We start from the raw sequence: 12,998 nt of genomic DNA on the forward strand, positions 1-12,998 counted from the left end.
GTTTATTTACCAAAAATCAACAGCAAACATCATTCTTCATCATCATGGTGAAAAAATAAAGCCATTTCAAATAAAATCAGAGACCAGATAGGAATGCTTGCTATGGCTATTACTATTCAACATTGCTGTGAGGAGGTCTAGCAAATGAAATAAACACTGGATAAAAGATACACTATTTCGGCTAACTACAGAATTGTATACTTAGGAAATCTAATAGACTATAGTTTACAAAAACAAACAAACAAACAATCAAATCTAGTACAATTAATGAGAATATTTGATAAGGTAACTCTATGATATAAGATAAATATATAAACATCATTAGGCTTTCCTTATTCTAGCATAAATACCCAGAAACAAAAATGGGAAAAATATTCCATACATAATCGTGAAAAAAAAGCAATAAAATATTGTTATGGAATGAATGTTTGGGTCCTCCCCAAATTTATAGCTTGATGCTTCATCTCCAATGTGATGGTATTTGGAGGTGGGGTGTTTGAGAGGTCATTAGGTCATGAGGATAGAACTCTCATGAATGAGATTAGTGTCCTTATAAGAACAGGCCAGAGAGCTAACTAGCTCTCTGTGCCATGGGAGAATAAAATGAGAAGTCAACAGTCCGCAACCCAGAAGAGGGCCCTCACCAGAACCTGACCATGCTTGCACCCTGATCTTGCACTTCCATCCTCCATAACTCTGAGAATTTCTGTTGTTTATAAACCACCCAGTCTATTCGGTGCTTTGTTACTGAAGCCAAACTGACTAAGGCAAATACTTAGGCATAAACTCTGCAAGAAAAGCACAAAACTTAGATGGTGACAACTAGAAAATCACATTGAAGGATAAATTTTAAAATCTGAACAAATGAAAAGATATCCATATTCTTAGATGGAAAGATTTAATAACAATTCTCTTTTATCATAAAAAATGTGCAATTAAAAAGCAAGTAAAATATGGGCTACTAAAAGAGAAAAGAGACATTAGGTAAAAGCTGAGGAAATCTGAATAAACTATGGACTTTACTTAATACCCAGTACATTAATACTGGTTCATTAATTGTAACATATGTATCATACTAATGTAAAATGTTAATGGGGAAAGGGTGAGGAGTATATGGAAACCCTCTGTACTATCGTCACAATTCTTCTGTAACTCTAAAACTGTTTTAAAAAAGAAAGTTTTCTTTTTTTAAAAAATATATTTGTAAGACAATTAGGGAAGTTTAAAAAAACAAATATTATTCCAATTAAATAGATAAAATTATCTTAAAGTTTAGAGAGAAAATAAATGCCCAAGAAAGCAAAAAAGTGAATGAAAAAGAAAAATGAAAGAAAATATACTATAAAGCCACTGTAATTAAATCAATATGGAGTATTAGTATAGTAATAGATATATCAATCAGTGGACCAGAACAGAAAAACCAGAAATAAAATCCAGTTTATATGAGATTTTAATATGTGACAAAAATGTATCTCAATTCAATGGGGAAAGAGTGACTATTTAATAAATGGTGCTGGCACAACTCGCTATCCATCTGGTAGAAAATAGTCTCCAATCTCATATTATAAATAAGAAACAAATTCCAGATGGCGTAGATGCCTAATGTAATAAATAAAGCATCAAAAAGTTAGAAGGAAAGCTAGGAAACAACATACAATCTGTTTTTTAACCAGAAAGAAAAGATAGCCATATCTAAGTTTATAAAAATGAAAAACAATTTATGTTGCAAAAGCTACCATAAACAAAACTAATAGGCAAATGATAGATTTGGGGAATACTTGGAAAAGAGATAACAGATAATGAGTTAGTAGTCATCACCAGTATACAAAGTGCTGTTAAAAATTGGCAAGAGACAAGCAATCCAGTGAGAAAATTGGTAAAGGATGTGAAAAGGGAATCCATGAGAACAAATCCACATAGCATGAAGATGCTCCAACTAACTATCAATTAGAGAAATGCAAACTACAGTAAAAAAAATAATATATCACTCTACACCAGATCAGATAAAAGAAAAATGAGAGTGCAACAGTACCAATTGCCAACAGGATGAATAGAAAAAAATGTAATTGTTTACAGCTGTTCTGAAAAGCAGGCAAATATTTTTAAATTAAAAGTACGCAAGACACTTCAACCAACAAATCACACTCCTAGAAATCTATCTCATAAAAATAAAATCACCAATAAAATGTTTATTGCATCATTGCTCTTATTGCGGAAAAAAAAAAAAAGTAACAAAATGAGTTCCCAGCAATAAGGTAATAAATAATGGTACATCTATACTGTAGAATATTAAGCAGCCATTAAAAAGAATGAATTAGTGTTACACTATTTAACTTGGAGGGATTTTCCTGGATGTATCTTTGAATGATAAAATGAGATGCAGGGACTTCCCTGGTGGTGCAGTGGTTAAGAATCTGCCTGCCAATGCAGGGGACACGGGTTCGAGCCCTGGTTTGGGAAGATCCCACATGCCGCAGAGCAACTAAGCCTGCGAGCCACAACTACAGAGCACACGTGCCTAGAACCTGTGCTCCACAGCAAGAGAAGCCACCGCAATGAGAAGACCATGCACCGCAACAAAGAGTAGCCCCCGCTTGCCACAGTGAAAGTGGCCTAGGGAAAGCCTGCTCGCAGCAACGAAGACCCAACACAGCCAAAAATAAATAAATAAATAAATTTATATAAAATAAAATAAAAGTGAGATGCAGAGAGGTGCATACACCACAATCCCATTTTTAAAAAGCAAACATTGAACAAAACCCCCAAATATATGTGCACCTGATTGTGTGTGTGTGTGTGTTATGTAAAGGCAAACATGGAGACAAACATGGAAGGAAACACACACAGGTTGCTAACACAGATGACTGGCAGCATGGCAGGGAAGAAGGGTGTGCAGTCGTTGGAAAGGAAAAATGGGCAGAATGTATGATATGATTATATTAAGGAAATTAATCAAAAACTTGCTACAACATGGATTAGGGTATAACATGATTGGCATGAGCGTCCATCCTCCATGTGGTCCCCATTCTCAAACTATATCATAGTCATCTGGCATTTTCTCATCCATTGAACTATTAGTTCTGTATAAGTTGCTCACAGTCCTCTCATTTGTGCATTCTGTGACCATCCTACTGAAAAATATAATTTTTCCACTAACTGTTACCCCACATTTTATGAAATCGAATTTTGGACCCCACTCTTCAAGTTGGGGTATGGTTTATACACAAATGCAAATATGTACCTATACATAAAGAAATTAGAAAAAAATAAGGAATTGGTACTTGTATGTTTCTTGATTGTTGAATGTCCATAAAGTAAAAATTACTATTACAGAAAAATATGCATGAAGTATTCTATTTCAGTAAAAGCACGCAAAACCCTAATTTTAAACATACAATTAAGTATTTTTAAGTGAAAAAGAAAGCTTTGGATAGGATTCACAAAGCCACTGGCTCAGGTTACATAAAGGGGAAGGAAGTAGAAAGGAGGGGCCGATTACTAACTTTGCTTTTATACCTCTCTACATTTTATTACTTCACTTATTACAACAAGTAAAAAAGTATTGCTCTTGAAATCTGAAAACATTAAGAAAACAAAGATAAACTGCAAATAAAATAAATTGGGTATTAACGAGTAGCTACCTCGTAAGACATGTTGTGAAGATTAAATGAGATAATCCATGTAAAGTGCTTAGCACATTACCTAACATGTTGCAAATGCTCGATAAATAGGAGCAATTTTTATTGACTACAGAGAGCAGTGGCAGTTAGGAAGCTGAAAAGATAACATCTTTGAAAATGACACTGTGTACACAAAGCACTTTTTTCCCTATAACTGAATCTGATCTCCTTTGCACTGCAAGGACTCATATTACCATAACTATACAGCTCATCAAACACACTTTCACTGACAGTAAAAATAAAATTACAATTAGATAAATAAGATACTTAAACAATACAAAGGAAATGGCAACTTTTTGCCCTGAAGGCTCTTTAAGAACTTCAAGAACCATCCTAAAGCACTATGCTTCTGTCACAACCACTTCAGATGAGAAATACTTGACCCTGGATGTTTCCCTCATATTAGAGGAGACTGAACAGAACACATTTCATACAGATTGGAGAGTGATGCTATTGCTCTTTCTGAGGGCCTGCCCAAGTGGGAAATCCATTCCTAGACGTAGAAATTCCACTCTCAACTCTGAAAATTTCTTTGCTGGTCTGCCTAAAAGCATGTTGGTTTAGTGATAATCTACAAACTAAATTTGGTCCATCAATTCTATTCTTATTGTACAACCAAACATTGAAATAAGTTCATAAGTTGCATGAGTGTGTTATTAGTCTTATTACTTACATGGAATTGACTTTATCTTCAGGGCCTTGCACTTGGCCTGTCACAGTGCCTTTGCTGGTATTCTTCACCCAGCCAACCACCCCTATTTTCCTTGCCTCATCTTCGGCGTACTGGTTTCAGGAGAAAACAAGAGAGACGAAGTCCATCATCAAAGGTCTGAATTTACAACATACTTGATTCTAACATTCAAAAAGGTATGGTCACAAAAAAGCTGATTACTTTAAAATATAGTCTATGCCAAAGATTGTGTAGCCGGCCTATAGTAATACCTATATTTACAAAAACTTTCGTTTAAATGGTATTTTTTGTGTGTGTGCTAAATTCCACATTCAGTAAAGACAAGCATGTTATGAGAAAATAAACTGATGGTGGGAATTATTTCAGAAAACAATTTCCATGACGTGTTTTGGAATCCATAAAACTCAGTTGCTTTGCCCTCACAACCAGCTAATGCTAAATTACACTGTCAATCGGGGTTTCAAATGATGATCACTCCAAGATTCTTAATCACTGAGCAAAAATATCCAGTTATGATCAACATAAAGTATTGGATTAAAAGATTCCAATGTTCTCTGTTGACTCTGGACTTGCCACGCAATTGTTATAATTGCCTATGAGTAAATTTATTTCTCCTATTATTCGTAATAGTTTTTTAAAATTCCTTTTCCTGATTCCAAATTCAATTATGCTACCAGCACATGCAAACCTAGAAACATTTTTATTTTGTATTACTTTAACTACATCACACTAAAATTCTTGTGGAGCCAGAATACCAGCATTTTTTAGAAACCTGCTCTTCTCCTGTTTGGAGGCCAGGGTGACCAAGAGCTCTACACTCCACGTCCCCAACTAAATGAAGCAGAACAAACCAAGCTGATTACAGCTAGGATTGCTGGAAGGGCTGGGTTCTGAAAATGTCATGCCTTCATAGATAATAATGAAAAAGGAGACAATCTGAACTCCAGGGGATGCAACTATCTCAAAAGGCAGAGACTTGACTTGTGGGAACCTGTTAGAACCCTTAGAGGTTAGGAACAGAGACCTAGCTAGTGATTCCCAGCTCAAACAGTAGGTGAGAATACATACCACGTTTAACTTTTAGGAAAGGAGTATTATATTTTAAAAATAGATATTTTAAAATTATTTTAAAATAAATAAATAATTAAAAATAAATAAATATTTAAAAATAAATATCTAAAAGGCAGCAAGGAGTTTTAACTTTAAAAACCTAGGAACCACTTCCTTATGCAACAATGGGCTTTTCTCATTTTGCAATTCAAGATATGTACCCTTGACTGGAGAGATTCTTCCATCCAGAACAAGTGGAAGACCCCACACTGGGTATTAAATATACCTAATCAAAATGTTTAATTGGATCACCCCAAGAGAGGTACTTTCGAAGTTCATAGAAATATTAACGGAAAACTAGGAAGGCTGTAATGTTTTTAATAGGCTACTTTTAAAAGACATCCTTAATAAAAATCTCAACCAGTAACTTGAAAGAAATACAAATATTTCTTCATTCACTGTCAAGGACAGGAAATTAGCAATAGATTAGCACTAAGTAGATAACTGCTCGTCTCTGTGACTAAATAACAGTGGGGGCTTCCCTGGTGGCGCAGTGGTTGGGAGTCCGCCTGCCAATGCAGGGGACGCAGGTTCGTGCCCCGGTCCGGGAAGATCCCACATGCCGCAGAGCGGCTGGGCCCGTGAGCCATGGCTGCTGAGCCTGCGCATCCGGAGCCTGTGCTCCGCAGCGGGAGGGGCCACAGCAGTGAGAGGCCAGCGTACCGGAAAAAAAAAAAAAAACAAACCAAAAAACAAACAAACAAAAAACAGTGGGGGTGGGAGGGAGATGGCAAAAAATAATAAACAGATTGGTGACTTACCATTCTGAAGCAAACACCTGTATAAGAGAAAGATGAAAAGAAATGTCAGGTTGTCTACCTTTAAAAAATTATATATTTCCTGACTTAGCTTTCATCTAGTTTATTAAATAGTAAGTAAATGAAATGAACAAAACCTTTAATATCTGAATGTATTCAGAAAGTGTTTTTTTAAAAATTATTTTCTTTTAAAACAAAAAGAGAAAAGGAAGGTTATTTTTGGAGAAAAAGAATAATATTCTGAAACCAAAGTATAATGAAACGCCAAACTGCATATTCCTTCTATTTTAAAATGCTAAATAAAACAAAATAATTACTACAAGAACAGTTGAGTGTGCTGGCATAAAACTTACCCACCCTCAGCTTTTAGAATGTCCTCTTTAGGGCCTTCCCTGGTGGCACAGTGGTTAAGAATCTACCTGCCAATGCAGGGGACACGGGTTCGAGCCCTGATCTGAATCCTTTTTTTTTTTTTTTCTTTCCTGCGGTATGTGGGCCTCTCACTGTTGTGGCCTCTCCCGTTGCGGAGCACAGGCTCCGGATGCGCAGGCTCAGCGGCCATGGCTCACGGGCCCAGCCGCTCCGCGGCATGTGGGATCTTCCCGGACCGGGGCACGAACCCGTGTCCCCTGCATCGGCAGGTGGACTCTCAACCACTGCGCCACCTGGGAAGCCCTCGAGCCCTGATCTGGAAAGATCCCACTTGCCACGGAGCAACTAAGCCTGTGCACCACAACTACTGAGCCTGTACTCTAGAGCCCATGAGCAACAACTACTGAACCCCACGTGCCACAACTACTGAAGCCCATGCGCCTATAGCCCATGCTCCGCAACAAGAGAAGCCATGGCAATGAGAAGCCCGCACACTGCAACGAAGAGTAGCCCCCGCTCGCCGCAACTAGAGAAAGCCCATGTGCAGCAAAGAAGATCCAATGCAGCCAAACATAAATAAATAAATAGAATGTCTTCTTTAAATACAAGGACTAAATTCAAGTTTAAATGTAATAAAACATTTCTATTTTAATTCCACATTCTGGAAAAGGCAAAACTACAGGGACAGGAAACTGATCTGTGATTGCCAAGGGCGGGAGTGGGAAGGAGTGGGGTGCTGAAAAGGAGCACGAGGGAAACTTGTGGGGTGATTGGACTGTTTTATGTCTCAGTGTGCTGGTAGTGGTGGTGGTTACATGACTGTATGCATTTATCAAAACTCATTGAATTGTATACTAAAAAGGGTGAATATTACTGAATGTAAATTATACCTGAATTTTTAAAAATTAGAAAAAAAATAGGCAAATCACAGGGGATAGATCAAATCAATCTCAGAGAGGTCAAAAGATATTGCTTCTCCAAACAGCAATTGAGCCTGGTTAAGAGGATACAGAAGACAAGATGAGTGGCTTGGGTAATTTTATGTAGTTTTGTAAGCGGATTTATAATAACAAGGAGTATCATTTGTTTCCTGAGGGTAGTGTACTGTGGTACCAAATGAATACGAAGAAAAAAAGAGTAGTGGAGCAACAAAGACAGGATAGTATCACAAATGAAATTCTTATGGGGCTATAAAAAATATTTTAAAAGATACCTCTAGGGGTTTCCCTGGTGGCGCAGTGGTTGAGAGTCCGCCTGCCGATGCAGGGGACACGGGTTCGTGCCCTGGTCCAGGAAGATCCCACGTGCCGCGGAGCGGCTAGGCCCGTGAGCCATGGCTGCTGAGCCTGTGCTCCGCAACGGGAGAGGCCACAACAGTGAGAGGCCCGCGTACCGCAAAAAAAAAAAAAAAAAAAAAAAGATACCTATAAATGTGAGGGAAGGATGAGTGGGGAGTATTGATGTGAAGAAGAACCAGAGGGTAATCTGTTATATAGATGGAGGGAAAGACATGAGTCAGTAGATATAAAAGGAATGGGCAGAAAATTCAAGAGAAACTTCAGGTTAACCAGACCACGTAGAAGAGACAAAACAGGCAGAACTGTGAAGTGTGCAGTCATTTTTTCCTGGAGTGAGGGGATCCCAGAAGACATTGACTAAGCAGAGTTGAAGGTTTGGGTCCAGGCCTATTGTGCATATTCCCCTCTGAGTTTCTCAACAGTGAACAGCCCCAAATGATGTTAGCATTAAGAAAAGAAAGTACATTCAACTGAAGTAAACAGAAATTGGAAACATATGGTCCAGCTCTTTCCTATTCAGACCGGTCCATGAACCAGAGGCACCAGCATCACCTGAGAGGTTTTTAGAAAATCAAATTGTCAAGCTCCTCCCCAGGACTAAAGAAGCAGAAACTCTGCAGGTTGCATCTAGGAATCCAATTTGAACATGCTCTCCAGGTGATTTTTATGCCTGCTAAAGTTTAGAATCAATGGTTGGCTCCACCTTAAAGGAAGGTCTGGGAAAGGTCTGAAAAGGATTTATCTTTCAGGTGAAGAATTGCATCTCAAAGGGGAAAACTCCAATCTTGTAGGGTACTGCAGGTCTGATGCATTTCTCATTCATGCTGTTCAAATTCGTGTTGGTAATAAATCATGTACTTGCATGTCAATATTGCTTCAGCTATTTTACAGGTCAACAGCGCTACTTGAAAGAAACCATGGACAATGAAAAGACAAAAAACCCTGTCCTGCACTCTAACTGGATTTGGTGCTGGAGCAGAGCAGGCAGCCTGTCACTTAGGTTGCTCCCTCCACCCTTACTACTTGCTGCCAGAAACATCGGAGCTGCCAGAAAGAGAGGTTAACAACAAGCTGCCCACTCCACCCCACCCCACCCCCGGTGAAGAGCGACATCCTTTCAACATTTATGAATTCCCAGCAGCCCTTCCACCATCTATTTACTGATGACAAAAAGGCCATTTGCTTAAGGTGAAAGGATTTGAGGAATTTTTAAAAGAGTTATCCAACACATTGCAGGGTTACGGAAATTACCTACTCCAGTCTGCTAATGAAATGTTCTTTTCACACAGACATAATCTAAGAATCAGGCAACTCATATATTTAATAAGCACACTAGGGACTTCCCTGATGGTGCAGTGGATAAGACTCCGCGCTCCCTATGCAGGGGGCCTGGGTTCAATCCCTGGTCAGGGAACTAGGTCCCACATGCATGCGGCAACTAAGAGTTCGCATGCCACAACTAAGGAGCCCACCTGCCACAACTAAGACCTGGTGCAACCAAATCTATAAATAAATATATTTTTTTTAAATAAGCACACTTTTAGACATTCTGATTATTCACTTAACAAATATTCATTGTCTAATTCTGCAGAGAATGAGATGAGTAAATAAGACAGTGCTGCCATCTAGGAGCTTACAGTATAGTGAGGAATATAGACAAGTAAAATGGCAATTAAAATGTAGAAGACAACAGGTACAAACTTCCAGTTATAAGATAAATAAGTACTAGGGATGTGATGTACAACATGATAAATAAAATTAACTTATGCTTATGTTACATATGAAAGTTGTGAAGAGAGTAACTCATAAGAGTTCTCATCACAAGGAAAAATATTTATTTTTTTTCTTTTATTTTGTATCTATATGAGATGATGGATAGTCACTAAACTTATTGTGATGATCATTTCATGACGTAAGTCAAATCATGCTGTATACCTTAAACTTATATAGTGCTGTATGGCAATTATATCTCAATAAAACTGGGGAAAAAAGAATAATAAATAAAACTTTAAAAATAAATAAAACATAGAACAATTATGAGTTGAAAGATGCATAAACCAGGATGCAAGTGTGAGTTCACAGGACAAACAAATGACCCACCCAGTCTTGGGTAATTTTAGGGCAGGCTTATTGAAAACGGGACATTGATACTTCAATGATGAGCAAAATTAGTATGATGAGAATGGAATAACATTAAAGATGGAAGAGCATGTGCAAGTCCCCAAATCAGGATCATGACCTATTTGGATACCACACATAATTAAATATTCAAAACCATGTCATTGCACTCATTTTACCAATTATTTGTAGCCCCAAACTTCATTTTCAAGACTTGCTAAAAAGTAGTTTAATTCTGTTTCAACTGTTTCTAGAAAAATGGGTAAAAATGTTTTTACACCCTAGTCCAAGTTATCATAATCTCTCAACTAATCCGCAGCAATGGCCCCCTTCACTAGTCTCCCTATGTCTAGTTCTGCCCTCCTACAGTCTAGTCTCCATAAAGCAGCCAAGGTGGTTTCCTTTCCTTAAGTAAAATCAAATCACTTCCTTTCCCAGCTTAAAACCCTCTGGTGGCTCCCTATCACACTCAAAATAAAATACATTCTGGTTACCACATCCTCCAGGCCCCTTTCTAATGCTCTGTCTCATCTCTTAGGACTCCTCTCTGCTCATTCCATTCCAGCCAAAATTTTCTCCTTCATGTCCCTCAACATGCCAAGCATGTTTCTGCCTCATGGCCTTTGCATTTACTATTCCCTCTGTCTGAAATGCTCTCCCCCGATATTCTCCTTGCTGGCTCCTTCTCATCATTCATGTCTCTGCACCAACGTCATCTCCATAGAGAAATAGTCCCTGACCAATTTATCTAAAACAGCACTGCATCCTTATATGTTTCCTGGATATGCATAACTGATTACCATATGATATTACTAGGTATTTGTTTTTTTTTCTTCTGTCTTGTTCAACACTCTGTCCCTAGCACCTAGACCAGAGCTTGGCACATAGTTGTTGAATAAATGAATGAAAGAAAAACCAGCTGATAAATATTTAAGTGAATTGTTTTACTGTCCTGTAGTAATTCATTATTAACATTGTAAATATACATGCAACCATACTGATTAGAGTTTAAGTTTAATTTCAAAGTGGTGATGATAAATTTACTGTACTCAAAGCCGGAAAGAATCATAAGACTTCTGTGTTGATTCTAGCAGAACTTTACTGCTTTATCTAAATGATAATATATAGTTTGATGTGTGTATGTGTGTGTTTATATATAATATACTATATATTAAAAAGGGTAGCAAGAAGTCACTACATAATGCCTAAGTTGACAAATCAGGAAATATTAATATGAGCATGTTGTTTATAAATAATGGCTTAACAACCATAAGAACTGAAAAAAGAAATGGTTAAATTGGTTGTCTTAAAGAACTTAGAGGACTTGGGATAGAAGACTAGAGCAGGACATGGTGACTGTATTTGTAACTATGAATGGTAAGGGCACACATACATTTATTAAACAGATCTTAAAACAGTATAACTAAAGGATTGTCCTTTAAGTTTAAGAGACTTAATTTTAGGCTAAGTTCATACTGCTTGACAAATTGGGTAGATAATACAAGTGTTGCCCATTGCTTTAAGCAGTGATAAATGGAAAAAAAAATAAGACTGAGATAAATCATATGTGAAAGATTCAATAGGTACCTAACAGAAATTTAGGTTGTCTTGGTTATAAACTAAATATTTTGAGATTGAGACCAGGGAGATCAAAGTCTTTCTGTAGTATGTCCTTTTGCATCACTACTTGGGAAAGACTACCAAATGTAATTACTATGCTGTGAAATGTATTTAATATATGAATATCTGTGACAGACACTGTTAGTTGCCTACACAAAATCCATTTTCCCCTTCTGCTTTTCTAACAGAATTCTGATTTTACTTGAGGCAGCAACATGCTCTTCTATATTTACCGATCTTCCTTATAAGGGGTGGTCCATGTCAAGTGGTTCAGCCAAGTCACTGGTTGAAGCTTTCAAGAAAGCTCTTTGACAGGGACTGTCTCAGCCAGGGGTTTCATCCTTGTTCCCTCTCTCTTCCTGACTGTAGGGTGAATGTAATGATTGGAGCAATAGCAGCCATCTTGAAACCATGAAGGGAAGTCCAAGGAAATCACAGAGACCTTGGCAGCGACATCCCTGAGGGATGGGGGTAGTAGGGGATGCAGAATGACTGGTAAAGGGAACTGTGGGGCAGGGATTCTTTTTGGGGTGATGGAAATATTCTAAACTAGATAGTGATGAAAGCTGCAAAACATTGTGAATACAGTAAAAAACACTGTATATTTAGTATGTTTGAATGCGTTACAAGAGTGAATTTAATATTATGTGAATTAGATCTCAATTTTTTTTTATGTCACACACACAAAAAAGGAAAGCAGGAAACAGGACTGTGACATCATCCTTCCTATCTCTCTCTGTAGAACAAGGACAGTCATTCCCCAATTTGCTCTCCATACAACATCCCTGACTTCTCCTATCATTCCACACCAAAAAACTCTGCTCCGCAGATCATCTTGAAGTACTAAAACCAGAACTAAATAGTTGAGCTCCCTCTAGATGTCACTGCTTATTTCTGGGAGAGAAAGTTTCTTTGCCCTTGTGATAGTTCCTTTAACGGGGAGAAATATCCACTAGTGTGACACTCTTGGCCACTCTCTACCTGTTCCTAACTCCTCGGGGACATGCAGTGACTTATCTAATGGTTAAGTTTGGAAGGAGAAACATATGTAGTCCAGGTGCTTCCTCTTCTTCCTTCGGGAACTAGTTACTCAAAGGAATCATCCCTTCTGTTCTGTTGAGGGAGCCCTGCTGGTGCCTGGGTTGGTGTGTTTAATTCTGCAGTACAGATTATTACAAAGTCTACTTACCTGAAGAATGAGACACATCCCCCAAACTCTGCTTTATTCATTGTCTTACTTGTCAATAACTCACATAATGAAAAGGGGTGTTGTTTACTAGGTCCCTCAACCACAACCCATATTTTAAAGTCTTAGAAGGAATGTGTATCAAGAGGTGTCAGGACGTCCAGC

At 37.9% G+C, this 12,998-nt stretch overlaps 1 protein-coding gene across 1 annotated transcript in view; it reads right to left on the minus strand.

Moving 5' to 3' along the window:
- ACYP2 (acylphosphatase 2) overlaps window positions 1–12,998 on the minus strand; it is a 180,066-nt gene that overhangs the window by 151,928 nt on the left and 15,140 nt on the right. The window contains exons 2-3 of the mRNA XM_081254137.1: window positions 6,243–6,259; window positions 4,354–4,463 (exon numbers count right to left, since the gene is read on the minus strand). Coding sequence (XP_081110263.1) covers window positions 4,354–4,463; window positions 6,243–6,259 — 127 coding nt within the window. The remainder of the gene's footprint in view (window positions 1–4,353; window positions 4,464–6,242; window positions 6,260–12,998) is intronic.

This window comes from Mesoplodon bidens, assembly GCF_964165515.1.
Source record: "Mesoplodon bidens genome assembly, chromosome: 14".
NCBI classification, from domain to species: Eukaryota; Metazoa; Chordata; class Mammalia; order Artiodactyla; family Ziphiidae; genus Mesoplodon; species Mesoplodon bidens.